The following is a 19468-nucleotide window of genomic DNA, read 5'->3' as shown; positions in this document are numbered from 1 at the left end:
TAAATATGTATTGATTAACTGATATAACATGAATGAATTGGGCTAGATGACCTCTAAGTTCCCTTCAAGTTCAAATTCTATGATCCTGTGAACATTGGTTCATGCTAATTCCCATGGAAATGAGAGCTGAGAGATGCTGAATATGGATAGCTGAAAGATAAATTTGACTCTTCATCAAACAATCAGAAAGTATTTCTTAATTGCCTACTGAGTCATAGGCACTACACTAGATACTGGGCAGACAAAGACAAAAATGTCAAAAAGCATTAACCACAAGGAGATTTCATGGGGGAGCGAGGCACATGTATATGCATATTGGTTGCTGTCCTTCATTCTTGAAGAGGACCAAAATGACATCACTATGATAAAGTCAAGTTTTAATGTTTCTGAATGTGGCTGATCAGACCAATAGGAGCTCCGAATGCTCTATCATAGATTGGGCAAATAGTTCATGTGAACATTTGGGGGGGATACTCTAAATTTGCACATCCTGCATTTCCTCTGAGCCGTTTCAATTCTGCTTGGCTCATAGAGAACAGCACCTTCTCTGATGTGGGCACACCATGCTGAGCAGTCCTGTGCCAGTGACTCCCATGTCCCACAATCAAATTCAAAGTTCTTGAGAGACCTTGAGAGTGTCCTTGTATCACTTCTTCTGACCACCATGTGATTGCCTGCCCTGCGTGAGTTCTCCATAAAATAGTCTTTTTGGCAAGTGTATATTTTATGTTCAAACAATGTTAGCTAGTTGATTGGAGTTGAGCTCTCTGAAGCATAGTTTGAATGCTTGGCAGTTTAGTTTGAGTAAGGACCTCAGTGTCTGGTACCTTATCCTGCCAGGCGATCTTCAGAATCTTTCTAAGACAATTCAAATGGAAGTGATTCAGTTTCCTGGCATGGAGCTGGTAGACTGTTCATGTTTCACAGGCATACAACAATGAGGTCAGCACAACAGCTCTGTAGACCTTCAGTTTGGTAGTCAATCTTATACTTTTTCTCTCCCATACTTTCCTTCAGGGCCTCCCAAACACTGAGTAAGCTCTGGCAATGTGTGCATCAGCAGCATTATCAATGTGTACATCCCTGGAAAGTATACTACCAAGGTAACTGAACTTATCCACAGCATTCAAAACTTCTCCATTTTCTGTAACTGATGGTTTCATGTATGGATGGTGTGGTGGTGGTTGACGGAGCACCTGTGTCTTCTTGGTGTTAATTGTTAGGCCAAAATGAGCACAGGCAGCAGAGAATTGATCTACACTTTGCTGTATCTCAGCTTCAGCAGCTACATTAAGTGCACAGTTGGGCACCAACACTCCCTCTGCTTTGATCTTAGCTTGTAGCCTTTTCAAATAGAAGAATTTACCATCAGTATGGTAGCTGACCTTGATTCCATGTTCATCCTCATTGAAAGCCTTTGACAACATGGCTGAAAACATCATGCTAAAAAGCATGGGAGCAAGCATACAGCCCTGTTTCACTCCATTGATGACTGAGAAGGCACAGGAGCACTGTTCACTATCCAGAACTCGGGCAAGCATGTCATCATGAAATTGATGTACAATGCTGATGAACTCCTCTGGGCAACTGAATTTTGACATAATTTTCCATAAACTCTCACAACTAATAGTATCAAAGACCTTGGTCACATCTAGAAATGTTGTGCACAGATTTCTGTTCTGCTCCTGGCATTTCTCCTAGAGTTGTCGGGCAGCAAACACCATAACAACTGTTCCTCAACCCTTTTTGTATATCGCCGAATGTATATTCTAAGTTTTATATGCACATACGTATATTTTCATGCATATAAAGAAATACTTATTGAAAATTTGCTACGTGTCCAATACAATTCTAAACACTGTAGAAGATTTAAAAAGCATTAAATATTGTCCCTGTCAATGAAAAAGTTATAATGCAATCAATAGTGTATTAGAAAGCTCAAAGAGATTTGAGTGTTTAAAAGTATTATAATAATATGTGAACCATGCCAATCAATGGTAGGAAGTCCTTCAGAAAGCCACCTTGGTTACTCTTTCCTGCCATGATATATCCCTCCCTGCCCCATCAAATGAGAAACAGCACCCAACCTAACAACAAGCTTTGGAGACTCACTTAAAACACTCACTACATTCTCAGATTGGTTTATCCAATGTAACTCAACCAAGGACTGTTCAGAAAAAAATATACAGGAGTTATTTCTCTCCTAAGAAATTAGAAACTCCTTTAATTATGTCCTTTCATATCTTTATATCACATAGCGATTTGCATATGGTAGGTGCCTGATGAAAATGTGCTTAATTAATGTGAATCCCTCTGACATACATGGGCCTCATCTCCTCTTTACCTGGGTCACCACTGTGAAAGGCTCAGCCCAGACTCAAGCTCATTTTTTTTCTAGTTCATTTCCCAATCTTCTCCTAAGGGACTCAACCTATCACCTAAGTGACCAGCTATGTAACAGACTTCTCCTAGTAAATTCACCCTGTAACTGAATACTTTATTATGTACTGTAACCTCTGACTTTCAGCCTGATTTTGAAGCATAACCTCAGTATGTTCTGAAAACTGAGAGACAGAATCCTACATCACTTCCCCCTTTTTCTATACGTATGTATATATGTGTCTGTATATGTTTATATAAACACACGTACATATGAATCTACATAAAAATATATATGAAAATATGAAAACAAAAATGTCAAATATATTTATATATGTGACATGGTAGTGATATGGAAAATATATGTGTTAAATATTTAGAAGAGGTTGAAAGATCATCATGGTTTATAGTGTTCATCAAATACTTTAAGGAGGAGATCCCACTGGACTTAAAATCTGGGTGCAGTTAACTGCATTTACACAAATATGTGACACAGTCAAAGAAATGAGCCCTATATTCATGGAAGACTAATTATGGCAATATTTTATAATATTCAAATACCTGAATAGAATTTAAATATAGTAAAATGATGTAGAAGTCATGCCAAGCAAGGTTGAAGAAGCAAGTAAATACTCTTACCCTTCAGATAAGTGTGGTAAGGATGCCAAAGAGTATTCAGAACTGAGGAAATGCTGGGATCAAAGTGACAACATCAGGAATTTGGATCTCAAGTTAAAAAAAACTTGCTTTTAATTGTGGTCACAGATTGAGCAATGCTAAGTTCAATCTTGTATATTCAACCAAGTTAGAAGTCATCCTATGGAAAATATAGCCCACTGGAGGTTTTTCATGAGGAGAATGATAAAAAGGAAGTAGTGTTTGAAGAAGATTAACCTGAGTTCATGATGTCAGATGGTTCTAAGGAGGAGATCACTTAAGAGGTTACTGCAATGACACTGTCCTGAGGGGACAAATATTTAGCATATAGTGTTGGAAGAGAGAATAAAATGAAGTCATATCCAGAAGTCATTACTGAAGTTATAACTCTGAATCTATGATCCTACAACCCTTTGAACAGACATTATATGTGGAGGACAAAGGAGAGGGAAGAACTAAAGAAGCTAACACATATTTTAAGCTTGAATGACTAATGAAATGATGGTAGATCAACATCAATAGAAAGAGGAAATTTGGAATAGGGGGACAGTTATTGTAGAATACTCATGACTTCCATTTTAGACATGGAACATATGGGGGCAGCATCCATGTCCCACTGATTTTAACTAAGTTAGTCCTCAGATGACAGATATACAGTCTATTGCTGAATCTATATTCTAAGTTTTTTCAGGTTGGCAGGACCTGCCAGAGCTTGCGTTTTGCTAGGATAACCTTTGAGAAGCCAAGATGTCCTCCATACCACAATGAGGGATTAGAATAGAACTTTAGTGGAGGATAATGGCTGCATAGGGGAACACATTTCTTCCTCTTGTGCAAAATTCATAGATTAATAAAATACATTAGCACTGGAATTAAAAAGGCTCATGGATGATAATTAAATTAAATTCAAGAAATAGTTACTAAATACTATATTTAGGCCTTTAAGATATGAAGATAAAAAATGTAGGAGTTTACAGTCTAATAAGAGGATAAAATAAACTATAAATATATGATATAAAAGCAAATGGTATAAGTCTTTGGAATAAGTTATTTGGAGAGATATTGACAAAGTGTTCCTAGAAATTTGAAGTGTGAGAAATGGCTTTCAATTAAAGATACTAAGGAAGATGTAATGGAAGATGTTATGGTAGAGGTGTTCCCTGAACTAGGCTTTGAAAGTAGAGGGTTTCCACGGGCAGAAATGTCAAAGGATGCTTTTAGGGCATAGAAAATGGCCTATCTGAATGCTTAGAGACAAGATTCTTGAATAAAAGAAAGAGGTGCAAAAGTGGGAGGTAATTACAGATGTGGCAGCTAGAGAAATAGCAAGAGGTCAGTCCTGGGTAAGCTTTGGTGACCTGATAGATTGTTGGATGATATGTAAAGCCAGTTAGATTAATGAGTTAAGGTGAGCTTATACTCACTTGCCAGTTAATCAGAATAGTTCAGTCTCAGATCAGAGTTCCAAAAGTGAATAGTTTAATTTCCTTGAGAGTAGACGAGGAATAAGAAAGCTGGAGAGGAAAAAGTATGGATGGTATAGACTGAAGGGTCTCTAAACCTGTTCTTGGTAAGGAGAAGGAATACAATTCCTATGCAGATTCCCACTCTGAATAGGTCCTGGTGATTGGTTAAAAGGGAAATAAGCCTAAGATTACAGAGGTCCTTAAATGTCAGGTTTATGAGTCCATATAGTTAATACAAAGACAGTGAAGTAGAGAAATTTCATAGTTATGCTTGTGCATAGGTATGACTATTCCAGTAGTTGTTTATAGGATATGCTGCATAAAAGGAATACTTGGAAGTAAAGATAAGATCTATACATAGGGAAATATCCAAAGCCTACAGAAAAAAAAAAAGTTTAAGCAAAGATTTGTAAAATCTCTTAGAAGTTCAAAGTTTAAATATCACAGAAGTTCAGTTATGGGCAAGCAGAGGAATATCTGCTATACTATGCTCTAATTCTTTTATTAATAGATCAATTAAAAAAGATTGGAAAATTATCCATAGTATCATATTGATAAAGCTAACTTTTGATTGATCTCTCATCTTTTACTTAAAATTCAACAGTTTACATTTTTTCTCTGTCCCTCCTTTCTTGAGATACTTCACCAATACCATGATACACACACACACACACACACACACACACACACACACAATCAACATTCTTTATTATGAGTAGCCTGACATAAATTGTCACTGGCCGTGAGCAAGAAGCCTTCAGCAAGGCATGGGTAAACAATCTTGCTATCATATGAATTTACTGATCATGAATTTTACAACAGCTCAGGGATGTGCTTCTTCTCCTTCTTCCTGCCCCCATGGATGTTTCTCTGAATCACTGCCTATAGCTGGTGATGTCAGTAGTACAGTTATCACTGATATTAAGGCAAAGCCTAGCCCACGTGGAGAAGCTGCTCCCTCCTCCCCCACATACATAACCAGTGATATGAATCAGATCAGAAAGGCTTCTTCCTTTTTTCCCTAGATCTTTGGCTCGCAAGTAATCAAGCAATGATGCTGTGACTATAAAAGCTTACTGCTTCCTCTGGAAGCAGGCAAGCAAAGATCCTACTGTAATTACTGTAAAATGTGCTTCTTAGTCCAGAGATCTAGATAGTGCCTTCAGCAAACAGGAGGGCTTTGTGCCTGCCTGTGCCAAGCTAGCTTGATTTTTTCCACTCTGTGAGTAGGTTTGGTGGAGAGACCAAATCTAAGAAGTATCAGAAATTCTATAGTCATCCTCAAGCCTTGAAGGCAAAGCATACATGTGGCTCTGATTCACTTTGAACAACCCTGATGGGGGTATTATGACAGATTTTAGAAGACTCAAATGAAAAAAGAAACAATTGGAGAATTCTGTGTTTCCTGAGAACTACTAGAAGGTGTTGGGATATCTTAGGTCCATTTTAGTTAGTATGTATACTTAAAACAAGAATGGACCATAAATTTTTAGTCTAATTTCCTGATTTTACCAATTAGAACACTCAGGCCAAGACAGATCAAACAACTTTTCCAAAATCAAATAGGTTGTAAGTTAAGTGTGTGTGTGTGTGTGGGGGGGGAGTTTAATACTAACCTTTTTTTTTTTTGTCTTGGATCATTGTACTGTTGAGAATGGCTAAGTCGTTCACAGTTGTTCATCATATAATATTGCACCTACTGTATACTATGTTCTAGTTATGCTCATTTTACTTTGCATCAGTTCATGTAAATCTTTTAAGGGTTTTCTGAGAGCATCTTGCTTGTCATTTCTTATGACACAATAGTATTCCATTACAAATATTAACTTTCAAATAAAAGGGAATGGTAGGATGGCTACTCCTGTAACTTTCAAGTCTCCGGTTTCAAAAAATTTGCAAAGGGATCCTGTGAATCATCAACTCCACTTTTCCAGAGAGAGAGGAGTCCAGGACAGGATTCCTTTTGCACACTGATCAGACATGAAATTTTTTAAAAATTCAGTCTTGTTTCTTTCAATGACAAGTCTAAGACCTCAATACTGAGCATGACCTTGTTGAATTAAAATTTTAAAAAGTTACATGTAGATATTGGTAGTTTTATATTCAGTCCTCTTTTTCTATTCTTTGTAGATGGAAATGTTCATGTTTGATGATGTTTTTGAAATTAAGGGCAAATTCACTTTAAAAATAAGAAGAGGGGCAACTAGTTAAGTGCTGTAGAAAGAATATGAACCCTGGAGTTAGGAGGACCTGGATTCAAATCCAGCATCAGACACTAATTAGCCTTGTGACCCTAGGCAAGTCACTTAACCCTGATTGCCTCCAAAAAATAAAGAGAGGAGGGAAACGGCCCTCAGGAGACTTGGCTCAGATCTTGACTCTGCCACTAATTGTGTATGACTTTGAGCCAATGAGCTAACCTTTTAGCTTCCTTGCTGATAAACTTACATGGTTGTACTAGATGATCTCTAACTTCTCTTACAGTTAGAAATTTATGATCTATATTTTTCATTATAAAGATCTATCAGGTTTTTAGAGACCAAAGTCAACTTTAATTGTTGGGAGCTGTTTTTACCCAATTCAATCAAGTGTGCTTCATTGTTAAAGTCATTCTTGCAAAACCTCTGTTTTCCATATGAGCTGAATTTAGGGACTTATGTCTTTGGTGACATAAGTTGGAATAACAAGAGTACTTCTCATATTCAGAGGAGAAATATCCTTTCATTTATTTATTATATAAACATAGAGGAAATAGCCCTTGTACTTGAGAAGCTTAAATTTGCAGAAGTTAATCCTTAATATCAGCATATAATATGGATCATTTAATCATTTTCTGAGTGCCCACCATTGGAAGATAGTTGAGACAGTATTCCATTCAATTCAAAACAATATTCAGAAAACTTACTATATGCTAACATGGTGACTATTCACCAAACTGAGAGTTCCACAGACCCAATATAATTTACTGAAAACTCTGTGCAAACCAATACTCCCATAGCTATAATGACAAAAATAAACAAATAGAAGAACAAGTTTACCTAATTAATGTTACACAGTACAAAGAATGAAAGAATAAAGAATACAATAATCATCTTCTCTTTGGTGTTAACCAAGTTATTTTATTTGGTAGCTGTACTATGAGGAAAATAATCTATTTTCTCATCATAAAAGGGAAGGTCTGATATATTTTTGCGTTGGATGAGCATTACATGTGCAGCCTTTTTATCAACAATCCAGGCTAGAAGACTTTGCATACAAATAACACTTTCACACTATTTCCAAGCGCTTGTCATAAATCAAGTTATATTTAACCTTGTCCTAAATTTGAAGCAAATCCTCATCTCGTTTCCTTTTTCAAGGTATAAAAATACAATTTCTCATAGGAGAGTCCCTGAATACAAATCAATTTTTATATCTTCAAATACATGTCTTAAGTGAGATTCTAAATTATTAGAATTAAATTTTTCTCTCCCATTTTCCATTAAATTGAAATTAGAAGTAGTAATAAAAATAAAAATAATAACTATGTCTCTGATGGCTAGATTTCCTTTCTTTTACATAACTGGACTGACTTTATCATCCATCTTCATTGTCATTAGGCAATATCTTTAGGGAAGAATTTATTATTCCCATTTTACAGACACCAATTGAATGAAAAGGGTTCACCAAAAGTCCCATGAGAACTGAAATTTGTCTATTGTTTCCTTCGAATAATATTACTAGTGTTGATTCTAGGATGAAAATTGGAACCTTGCAAAGAAAAAAATGGCCTTGGTATTCAAATATTGAGAGACTTACTGGTAATTTTAAAGTTCAGCACTTCACTGAGTGCTGAAAGTATACGCGAAACTCAACTCAGAGATTAAGAGGGGATTCCCCAAATGGAACAACATTAATTTAATTTCTAGCTTACATATTGTATCATATTATGTTATATCTCACCTTTATGTGATACAAGTTAACAATAATAACATTTGCTATTATCTTTCTGAAATCACCTGTTAACAATTGTGACTTCTGTCATTTAACAGAATCTTTTGCTATTCCACTACAAAAGGCTCTGTTGTTCTTACTTCAACCTTCACTTTTTTATGCTGCCCAATTTCCCAAAATTCTCATACAGTGCTGTAGTGCAGATGTTTTGCTAACAATTTGTTTTTTAAAAAAATCTGAATTATCATTTTTATTTTATTTTAATTATCTATATAATAGATAATACATGATATAATATATTATTCTATTTTATTTAAATTATTTTATAATGAAAATATGTGAAACCAGTTAATCTGCTTTGCCACTAAACTATACTGCCTATGCCTGCTTGTTTTTCCTCTCTGTGTACATACATTTGTACACAGATGTACATACATTTCCTCTATGTACATACATACGTGTATACAAACACACATATATACATAGACATACAGACATATAGAATTTCAGTGACTGTGGGAAGAAATGGAGAAGAGAAACCTCTCATAGCCTAGAACGTCACTTACTGAGTGATATCAATCTTCAATTGTATATTAACCAAGTAAACACAATTCATCAATTGACAGACAATATCAAATAAAACTGTTTTAAAATAATACATTGATTCTGTAGTATAAAATATGTGAATTATAACTGAAGTAGAATAAAAAGAAACAAGTATAAAGGATAAGGAATAACGTCACGTCCAATCACATAGGTCACTTAAAGTGACTCTGATCATAAACCTAAATGATTAGCTTTAGAGCCACCCACTGCATCTGAGTTACAACAACAGCCCCCTCCCCCTGCCCAGGTAATTTCTCGTTAAAATATCTCCTGTATCCCTAGAATAGACAGAGATAACCCAGTAAAAATCACTCTGAAAGTCTCACAGACATTACTAGAAAACAAGAATTAAATTAGATATTGAAATGCTTGAAGCATTTCTTGCTGCAAAGTTTAGTTATCTATTTAACATACAGATTCATTTAGAGCTCTTTCTCAAGTTCGTTATGTATTTCTCCCTCTCCCTCTCGATACTTGGCTATTTACTGATCTAAAACACAACAGGCATAAATTACTCCAATTTGGATAAGGAGCCTATAGCATAGCCATCAATCAATCAGATCAAGCTAAAGTAACCCTCGAATGAATTCAATGGTGCAAATGCATCCTCCTTGACCTCTCTTTTGTATTCAACACTACTGTCTGTCTTCATAACCTATTACCTGGCTTCAATTTCTGATTATCCACTGGCCCTGGTCCTTCTTCTGGTTCAAGTTATACTGTCATCATTATCCTCTTAAAAATCCTCTTCTTCCTTCAACTCAGACTTTTCTTTGTTTCATTCTCCAATCAAATTTTGTTGAGGCTTCACTTATAATTTTTTTTATATAATTCTTCCTTTATGTTTCCCTAACTAAATTCTTTCTCCAGATTAAGACTAGTTACTATTCATTAGGCATTCACAAATGCTGCCCATCTGCCATGACTTTAGTGGTACCTGAAAACTCTTCTTTGCTCAAAACTATTTCCCCCATTTTGTCCAGGTTGTTTAAGTTTCTACTACTATGGAATCATTCCTTTGGTTTGGATGCACTTTATTCTGTCACCTCTTTTTAAAATTCATACAGATTTGAGAAGGGTAATATCATAAATCATTATCAATTAACAACTTCTATGTGCTTGGATTTACAAATTGCAAGAACTAGGTACAGTGATTCAGTGGGGCACAGGCTGCTGCTGCTGCTCATGAGGATGGCTAATATTTATACAGGAGTTCAAGGATTTCAAAGTACTTTACAAATATCATCTCACTTAACCCTTGCAAGAACCATAGGAAATAGATAATATTATTATTCCCATTTTATAGTTGAGGAAAAAAAGGCGAATAGATATTAAGTGAGATATCCAGCAACACACAGCTAGGTAATGCCTGATACTGGATTTGAACTTGGGTCTTCCTGATGTGAGATCCAGTGCTCTATCTACTATACCACCGAGATATTTTTAGTCTGAGGAAGAGGTGAGGTGTTTGAAGGAATTAAGAAGTGATGAAAGAGGATTTAATAGAAGAAGGTAAAAGAAAACCTCATAATTCTGTCTAAGGTTAGACCTGCTTTAGGTGTGTGTGTACATGCACACATGTCACAGATATATAATTATATGCATATAAACATATAATTTTATCCATGTATCACATATGGATGTACATATATGTGTGTGTATGTGTGTGCATATGTATGTATTTTATACACCCATATATGCATGTGTGTATATATATATGTGTGTGTGTGTGTGTATGTGTATCCCCTCTCTTGCTCCCTAACTTTTCCACATTTTTTTCTATAAATTGTTATATAAACGTAGTCATTCTTTCATGCTGCCTTAATGATTTTCCATGCTTTCTTTTATCTCCCTACTAGGAGAGAAGTATGGTAAAATGCACAAGACATGGAGTCCAATGACCTGGGTATCAGTCCTGGTTCTCTAATTGACTAGCTCTGGCATCCTGGACAAATCACTTCTCAACTAGACTTAACCTACAGAATTAAGTGATTGGGGGCCAGATGATTTCTAAGGTCCCTTATGCATCTGTCATCATGTGTTTCCAATCGGAATTCTGAATTTAGTCTAAATTTTGGCCATTGGCTTTAAGAACTTTTCACAACTTTTTACCTAGTCAGTCAACAAATTTTTATTAAGCAGTTACTTTTATTACTCCATGATTAAAACTATGTAGCTTCCTTTCCACATGCTTTGTGCCATCTTTTCCCTCTGACCATTGAATTTAATATTTATCTGTCTTTAAATTATAATTCATAGAATTTTTAGGGTTGAAAGATAATATTAGCCATCATTTAATCTTCCCCCCTCATTAGATGAAGTAACTGAGGTAGAGAGAAATTAGTGACTTGCTCAACATTACCCAGATACTTAGTGGCAAAGCTAGCCCTCTTACCATTATGCCAAACTACCTCTCCTCAAAATGCCCTGTCATAAAAGCTTCTCTACTTGGTTGAAAAGGGTTACTCATTATTCAAGAAATTAAGAGCTTAATCTCACTGTTACCATGAAGGTATATCCACATATATTAGTTTAGACTGAATATTTCATGTTTGTGCATTTGACTGTGAGTTTCTGGAGAGTACAGACAACACTTTGCCTTTTCTTTGGATCTCCAGTGCTTAATACCTTTCCTGGAATTTTTATGACACTTAATAGATGCTATGTGACTTACAGTTTACTTTCCATATGCCTACATTGTAGAATATTTTAAAAGCAGTAACAATATCTTCTCCTAATTTTCTAGTCTCCAGTTTGTCATTGTTCCCCTACCCCTAGAACTGACACTCAATAATTGCCCATTAATTTAGGCAGATATAAATGGAGATTAGAGTAGACAAAGAATGTAATATGTCAAAAAGAAGACAGTATTTTAAAAATATGTCTTGTTAATATGTAATGAAAAGCTGATGAAACTGTGTTCTTTTATTTTTTTGTCCAACCAAAAAATCTCTGTATAAAACTGTGCCACTAAAATCCTGACACAAACATTAAGGAAAATGGAGATGAGTAGATGGAGTTGGTAGTAGATAGATAGTATCTCAACTCAATTGTTGAGTGATATTTTAATTCAAAGTAAATTTATGGTGTTTTGTAAGCATAACAATTCTTCCTCATGTGAGAAAGTCCATGATCATAAATAGAAGTCATTTTTTAATAGTTTTGAATGGTATCTAATGTAAGCATTTACAATATTTTGAAACAATAAAATAATGATGGCTTATATTGTTAGTTGAAAATTCCACTGCCACTGAAATGAAATTAGTACAACAATTATAAGAATTTATAATTATATGAATATTGAATTTTATATACAACAGATAATGTGACTTGAGTAGATCTACCTTTTGTTACAAGCAGAGTAAAAATATTTGAGGGTAAAGTCCCTATCTACAGGACCATAACACCAATGATTTACTTGACACAAAGGAGGGACCATCATAGGTCCCTATCTATTTTTACTATAATGCTTGCGAGAAACTGGGTGAGAACTTTCAGTGATAACCATGGGTATTCTCTTTGGTGGTATTCTTGCCTATAGCTGTTGGGATTTTGTTGGGCTGATTTATGGTTTTGGAGATTAGGATCGGGGAGTTTATTACTCTTTCACTCTTATTGGTAACATCCTATTCCCAAAGGTGCTATAAAGATAACTATCTATTTTATAAAATACTTTCAGTCCTATAATAAAAGAAGCAATATAAAAATGTCTAACAACAGTAACAATAATAATAATAAATACCTCTTGATATAGTATGTATTAATACCAATTTTTTCATAAGAAGATGTCTAAGCCAGGTAAATGGCTAAACTTTTCACACACACACACATACACACACACACACACACACACACACACACACACACACACACACACACACCTTGAGCCAATACCTATTTTCTTTCATATGCTCAATTAACCACATGCTTTTTATTGGAATCATTAAATGTACACTATAGTTTCAAGACAATTCAGATAAGCAGAATCACGAAAATACTCAGCACTATTAATCATCCCAGTGACAGTGCTCTGATTTAACATCTTGGGGATTTTCTCCCCTTCTTCATCATTTATTTGCCAATATTTCCTTGTTATGAATATCCCCCCAAAGACTCTCATCCCTGGCAGTTACAGCTGTGCTACCTTACTGTGTCTACTTTGACTACAAAGAATACCCGTTCCTGAAGAGAAATCCCTAGAGATGATCCCTAGGGTTAAAGTGAAGCCATCCCCAGTTGTAGCAAGGTCCTGGCAATCCTGCCTGAGCCACTGACATCTGATGACCAAGCCTCAACCTCAAAGCCTGAAAAAATGTCAAAGCTGGGAAGCTACGTTTGCAAATAAACACAGTTCACAATGACTTAAACAGTCTACAATAGATCACCTCTGCTCAAAAGGAGAGATACATAGACCACCTTGTTGATTAGCCCCTGCAAAAGACCTGGACTCAGACACTCAGACATGGACAGCTACTCAAGTACATGCATTGAAATGCTTGGTAGCTAAAGAATGAATGAAAAGCAACTGAGATAACGAGGATTTTATCCATGTTCATACCCATATATGTGTGTTTGTGTATGCATGGGTATATGTAAAAAAATGTATGCAGGCATAAAATATACATATGTACACATATACATATATGTATATACATATATACACATACATATATACATATGTCAGATATATAATGGAGGAAGTTTACAATGTATTTAAATCAGTAACAAATGAAGAAAATGATGCTCATTAGATATGAGAATATCAAGAAATAAAACTCATCGTATCTGAGTTATTAAAGTCACAATGAAATTCTCAAGCCTAAGCAAAACAACCTTAATTTTTTCCTTATGTGCAACATAACTCAAACTACATTCTATGCCCTTCTGAGATAGGAGGAGCCCTCAAAGAAACAGTGGCCTCTCAATTATTTAAAAGGATACAACAACAACAAGAAAAATAAAAACAAAAAATTCTGTAAACCACATGGTAACGGAGGGGACAGAGCAGAAAGGAAATGAGAACTCAACAGATTAAACTACTTGGTCAAATCAACTCTTCACATCAACTATCAATAAAGGAAATTCTTCAAGAAAAATCAGTCTTTTTAAGGACAAACTCTCACATCGGGCAAATTAATATGAATATGAAGATTTTAATAGTGATATATAAAAACATAAGAATTGGCAAGTGATAATTATAATGATGACTTTGCTTACATTGCTATTTCAAGCTGTCAATACCATAACTGTTCACACTTGACTTTAAGTATTTCGTAATGATTCTGGAAAATATAAATTTCAATCTCATCTCAAATCCTAGTCAAATCCACCAAAATTTATCAAACATTTACTATGTCCAATATATTGTCTTAAGTGCTGTGGGAAAGGATGCAAGGATAAATGAGAAATGGTTATCATTCTCAAGAATCTAATCTGGATTATGCTAAAAGAAAAAAAAAACTTTTCCCACAGCAAAGGCAATAAAAGTCAAACCATATCATATTAAAATGCCTTTTATTCTGCTGTCCAGGGTACCTTCATCTACAATACTCATAACAGCCTGTTACTAACAATGCAGTTTCTGTTAAATAACGGACAAAAGCAGAAGACTGCAAAGCAAGAGGACTCATCTTCAATTTAACTGTCCTATAAGGTACATACTAATTAGCTGCAAAGCTATGAAATCTTAGCTAGCATGTTAAGTCTGCTACATGACAGTATAATTTGACTTCTTAAAGGATTATGCAAATTACAACTCATCATTCCATTACAGGATTGAAAAAAAGTGACAGCTAATTTATACATAACACACCTTTCAAATCCCTAAGATGCGAAGCACCTGTGCACTGTATTTTGCCTAGATTTTCTTGCATATAAGTACTTGTTTATTGCAATATACAGCAGCTTACCTAAGAGCTTTAATAAAGTCATTTTTAAAAAAAACTTTTAGCATAATTTCAAAAGAATTAACATTTTTCTATCTTTGTTTTAGAGGTACTTTTTTTCTTTGATTTCTCTTTTTCCCATTTAATCAGAGAAAAATAAGCTTTCAATACATGTATATTTTTGAATAGCTGGCAACCACAAGTACTGATGCACGAGCCAGAGGAAAGACTCACAAAGATTTCAACATACTTCTGGTAGGTAGATTCACAGTAGATGCCGTCATATCTGTAGATTTTCCTACATTCTGATTGGTTGGGCAGAGGATGCTGGACAGTTATTCTGTAGAGGTATCAAAAACAGATAGACATGACTAGAGATTCTCTACAGTCAACTGGAATGCAGGACAATAAGTATGTTGAAATTTAATATATTTTGCTTCTTTACGGTTTTGAGCTCTACACACAATTGCAATGTGTACATATACCCAAGAACAGAAACTTCCACCTTTAGAAATTTGTACGTTTTTAGTTTTCCACAAAAGTCAATTTCATTGTTCCTCAAAATAGTACCAGTGAAAGAGATAAAGAAATTTACATGGCCCCAAACTTATCTATTTACACCATTCAAGAGATTCCTATCCAAACTGTCTTAAAACCAATGTCTTTAGTGCTTTAGTAGTTACCAATTTGTCATGAATTCAAAAGTACATCACTCTACCCAGGTGATAATCTAGCAATAAAATGGGAGGCAAGTCAATATCTCTTAGAGTTTAACTTATTAATATCATATTTATATTGAGTCTACTTCCAAATAGGATTGGAGGTAGCTTGCAAGATGAAACATGATACAAAATAGAACTTAGGTATTAAAATAGAGACCATCTAAAGAGAGTATTAAATATTACTAGGCACTTAAGAACATTTAATTGCCACAACTGGGCACTGCATTTGCCTCTAAGGAAAACAGTAAATTGCATAGTTTTCTCATTCTCATAAAAAGAAAGCCCCAACATTTATTTGCAAACTTTCTGAGATATAAAAATGCTAAAGAAAGAGAGGAAAGGAAGGAAGGAAGGAAGGTAGGAAAGAAGGAAGGAAAAGCAGTTATATGATTTTTCTATGAAATAAGAAACCCCAGCTTTTGAGAGCAGTGAAAGAGATTTATTTGATTATTCCAAAATATTCTATTTTAACAAGGAATGTGAAGTAATTTAGTTAATATACATTATGAATGAGGGTACCAAGCACTGAACTCAAATATCACTACATCAGAAAATCTGATCTTGCATCTAAAAGTTTTCTTAATACAATTTATATTTTACCAACTTCTTAATTATGAGTTAAAACATTGTCATAGTGTAAAATTGTTCTGCATAAACTCAGATAAGGTAATAAACTGATGGCCAAATTATGCAATAATAAACATCATTTTTACATAAATATTAAGTATATATTTGCTTAATATTTTACAATACCTAATATTCCTTCTGATAACTCTTTTTTTTAAGAACACATCAAGAATGTGACATAGTGAAATGAATGCTGGAATTGAAGCTGGAAAGACCTGATTGGAATGTCACCTCAAACACAAGCTCTGTGTTCTTAGGTAAGTCACTTAACCTCACTGGTCCTCAGTTTTCCAATTTGTAAAATGAGAGTGTTGGACTCAATGACCTCCAACATCCTTTCTAGCTCTAAATTTATAACTATATGAATTTTTAAAAAATACAATCTAATATTCTGTTTACAAGTATTGCAATTAAACTCATTCCTGATAGAGATAATGTTCAGTACTGCTTGTCTTTTAGCAGCCTAACTCTTCAAAGCCAATGACAGTCAAGCAGCTATATTTACAGGAAAATGTTTGCCCCTCATTAATAAGGTTGATTTTAAGATCTATGTTGATTACATTGTTCTGCTCGATGCTATAACTTAAACTGTATTATGCTCATTAACTTTCACTAGAATTTCAAATCTTTACATGAGCACATATGGTATTTTATTATAAAGCTGATAAGAAAAACCAAGAAATAAGAAATGAGTTTGAAATGAAGTACTAGTTTACAGGGAGGTTTATTAGATGTAATAATAGGTTCCACCTGAAAAAATTAATTTTCTACTTTAACTACCCCAAAATGAATCCTTAAAACTTGTATTCTAAAACATGGTGTCTACAGTGTCAACAGATATACAGGCTAGAAAAAAAAATTTTTAATGATTGGATCTGAGATCAGATTGCCTAGTGCCTATTTACTCTGGGTACTCAAACTATATTTCTATTTCATGTCATTTTATGCTTTCAAATTGATTTTTTGTATTTTACACCTACATTAAAAATTAAGGAACTAAGGAGTATTTGAGTATGCTCAGTTTGGAGTAGCTAACATCCACCTCTTATTAGCTTCGTTCTGAATGGTTAGAAAAGCAACTTACTCTGGAGAAACTCTGGGAGAGAGTAAAACTGCCCTTTTGTTCATGGCAGGAAAGGTTATAAGGAAATTTTAGTTTGCATTCAGTTTGAGGAAATTGCTAGGATAAAAACCTAGCAGCCCAAACATCTGTAAGAACCTTCCCCCCCAAGTCAACCTTTACTTAATATTTTGGGCCACACTTCCCTTGCTCCAGCATGCTACCAAAAAAAAGCTGCCGTGTGCATTTCTTCACCGGATTTTGTTTTAGAGGTTAAATACTTTCCATAAAAAAAAAGTTAAAATGTGCCTTTCAATTTTGGAACTATTATGAACTGCTGCATTTTGAGCATCCAACAGCCCATTTTCCCACCCCTACATGTCACTTCATCTCTAGATGGACCCATCATGCAGCTTGAGGTAGAACTTAAGTGCATTTACATACATGTGAAACATGTAAGCTATGACTAATTTTAACTCACAGGGCAGAATTTAAATAATTAGTTACAAGAAGTCAAACTAAGGGAAAAAAGGAGGAAAGAGATGGTTAGAGGCAGAGTAGTAAATTGTTCCATTTTTGCAGGTAATCTAAATGCAAACTAGAAGCAACTTATCATGAGAATGGATTTTCCACCATCTGGTCAAATAACAGGGGATTTGTCTAGTGGCAAGCAAAGAATGGAATGATGTGAGAAAGATTAGCGGGCAAGTCCTACAGTTGGCTAAAATGTATTTTGTGCAAACAAGACCAGATGACGCCTTAACAATTACACCTGTCAAAAACTCCAGAAAGCAATCCATCTCTGAACAGCCCAGTTGAAAACAGGCTAGTTCATAACAAAATGAATTTTTTTAAACAATTGCAAGCCATAACAGTTTGATGCATGACAAGCTTAGAAAGTCACATTTCACGTTCAACTGAAACCTTAACTAACTGGACCCTGGTTTTCAGTGATAAGTAAGATATTAAACCACAAAAGGTATTGGGAGGGATGTAAATGACTGACTTAAAAGTCACAAAAGCAAGCAAATTCAGAATCACAGGCAAAAAGTCGGAAGTGATAGATCTCTGAGAACTCACCCTGTTGTGCTTAGTTATTGCTGGAGTCCTAGAAAAGTGAGTTATTTCCTGGGGCAAATTTGGCACAAACTGACCCTCTTGCTGGCAGTATCATTGCAAAACAGAAGCCAACAATTAAACTAGCATGGGATTTGAACTACGCAGGGTGGTGGGGAAAGAAAATGCATTACCACTGACCAACCTTTTAGAGTTTACCTATTGAAAGGATTCAGGTTCTTAGTTGGGAACTCACTGTTCACATGCGAATACTACTTTTCTATAACCATATGAGTACCTAATAATACATGTGCAAGACATACATGTTTTTAGAATGTTTTAGGTAGTTTCCTTAACCAAAATAAAATGTTAAATATAGCATTTTTGTGGGATTTTTTTCTGGTTCATGTTATAATCCTATGAGATCTAACTGCAATCTAATAGATTAGCTGAGGCAGTGATATTGTACAGTGACTAAAGGTCTTAGACCCAAAGTCAGAAAGAGATGAGTTCAAATTTTTCTGCAGTCACTTATCCTGAGAGTCACTTTTGGAGCCTCAGGTTCCTCATTTGTTAAATGGGAATAAAATAGTACCTGTCGACTCACATGTGCAAAAATATTTATAGCAGCTCTTTTTATGGTGGCAAGGAATTGGAAGTCGAGGAGATGCCCATCAATTGGGGAACGGCTGAACAAGTTACAGTACATGAATGTAATGGAATACCATTGTGCTATAAAAAATAATGAACAAGTGGATTTCAGAAAGACTTGGAAAGACTTGCATGAACTGATGCTGAATGAGGTAAGCAGAACCAGGATAACATTGTACACAGTAACCACCTTTGATAGACTTGGCTCTTCTCAGCAATCCAGTGACAAATTGTACACAAAGACAATTCCGAAAGACTTATGATGGGAAATGCTATCCACATCCAGAAATAGAACTATGGAGTCTGAATGCAGATCAAAGCATACTATTTTTAGCTTTTTAAACTTTTTTCATTCTCATGGTTTTTCCCATTTGTTCTGATTCTTCTTCCACAACATGATCAATGTGGAAATATGTTTAATATGGT

General features: G+C 34.9%; 1 protein-coding gene across 4 annotated transcripts in view; it reads right to left on the bottom strand.

The window, feature by feature from the left end:
- NPAS3 (neuronal PAS domain protein 3) overlaps positions 1-19468 on the bottom strand; it is a 1140225-nt gene that overhangs the window by 991447 nt on the left and 129310 nt on the right. For 3 of the 4 annotated variants that reach the window (XM_072624932.1, XM_072624933.1, XM_072624934.1), the window contains exon 2: positions 15177-15266. The exons of the other annotated variant lie outside the window; for it this stretch is intronic. In XM_072624932.1, coding sequence (XP_072481033.1) covers positions 15177-15266 — 90 coding nt within the window. The remainder of the gene's footprint in view (positions 1-15176; positions 15267-19468) is intronic. 4 annotated transcript variants of the gene reach the window in all.

The sequence above is a fragment of the Notamacropus eugenii genome, chromosome 7 (assembly GCF_028372415.1).
Source record: "Notamacropus eugenii isolate mMacEug1 chromosome 7, mMacEug1.pri_v2, whole genome shotgun sequence".
Taxonomy (NCBI): domain Eukaryota; kingdom Metazoa; phylum Chordata; class Mammalia; order Diprotodontia; family Macropodidae; genus Notamacropus; species Notamacropus eugenii.
This window is presented reverse-complemented; position numbering and strand designations above follow the sequence as displayed.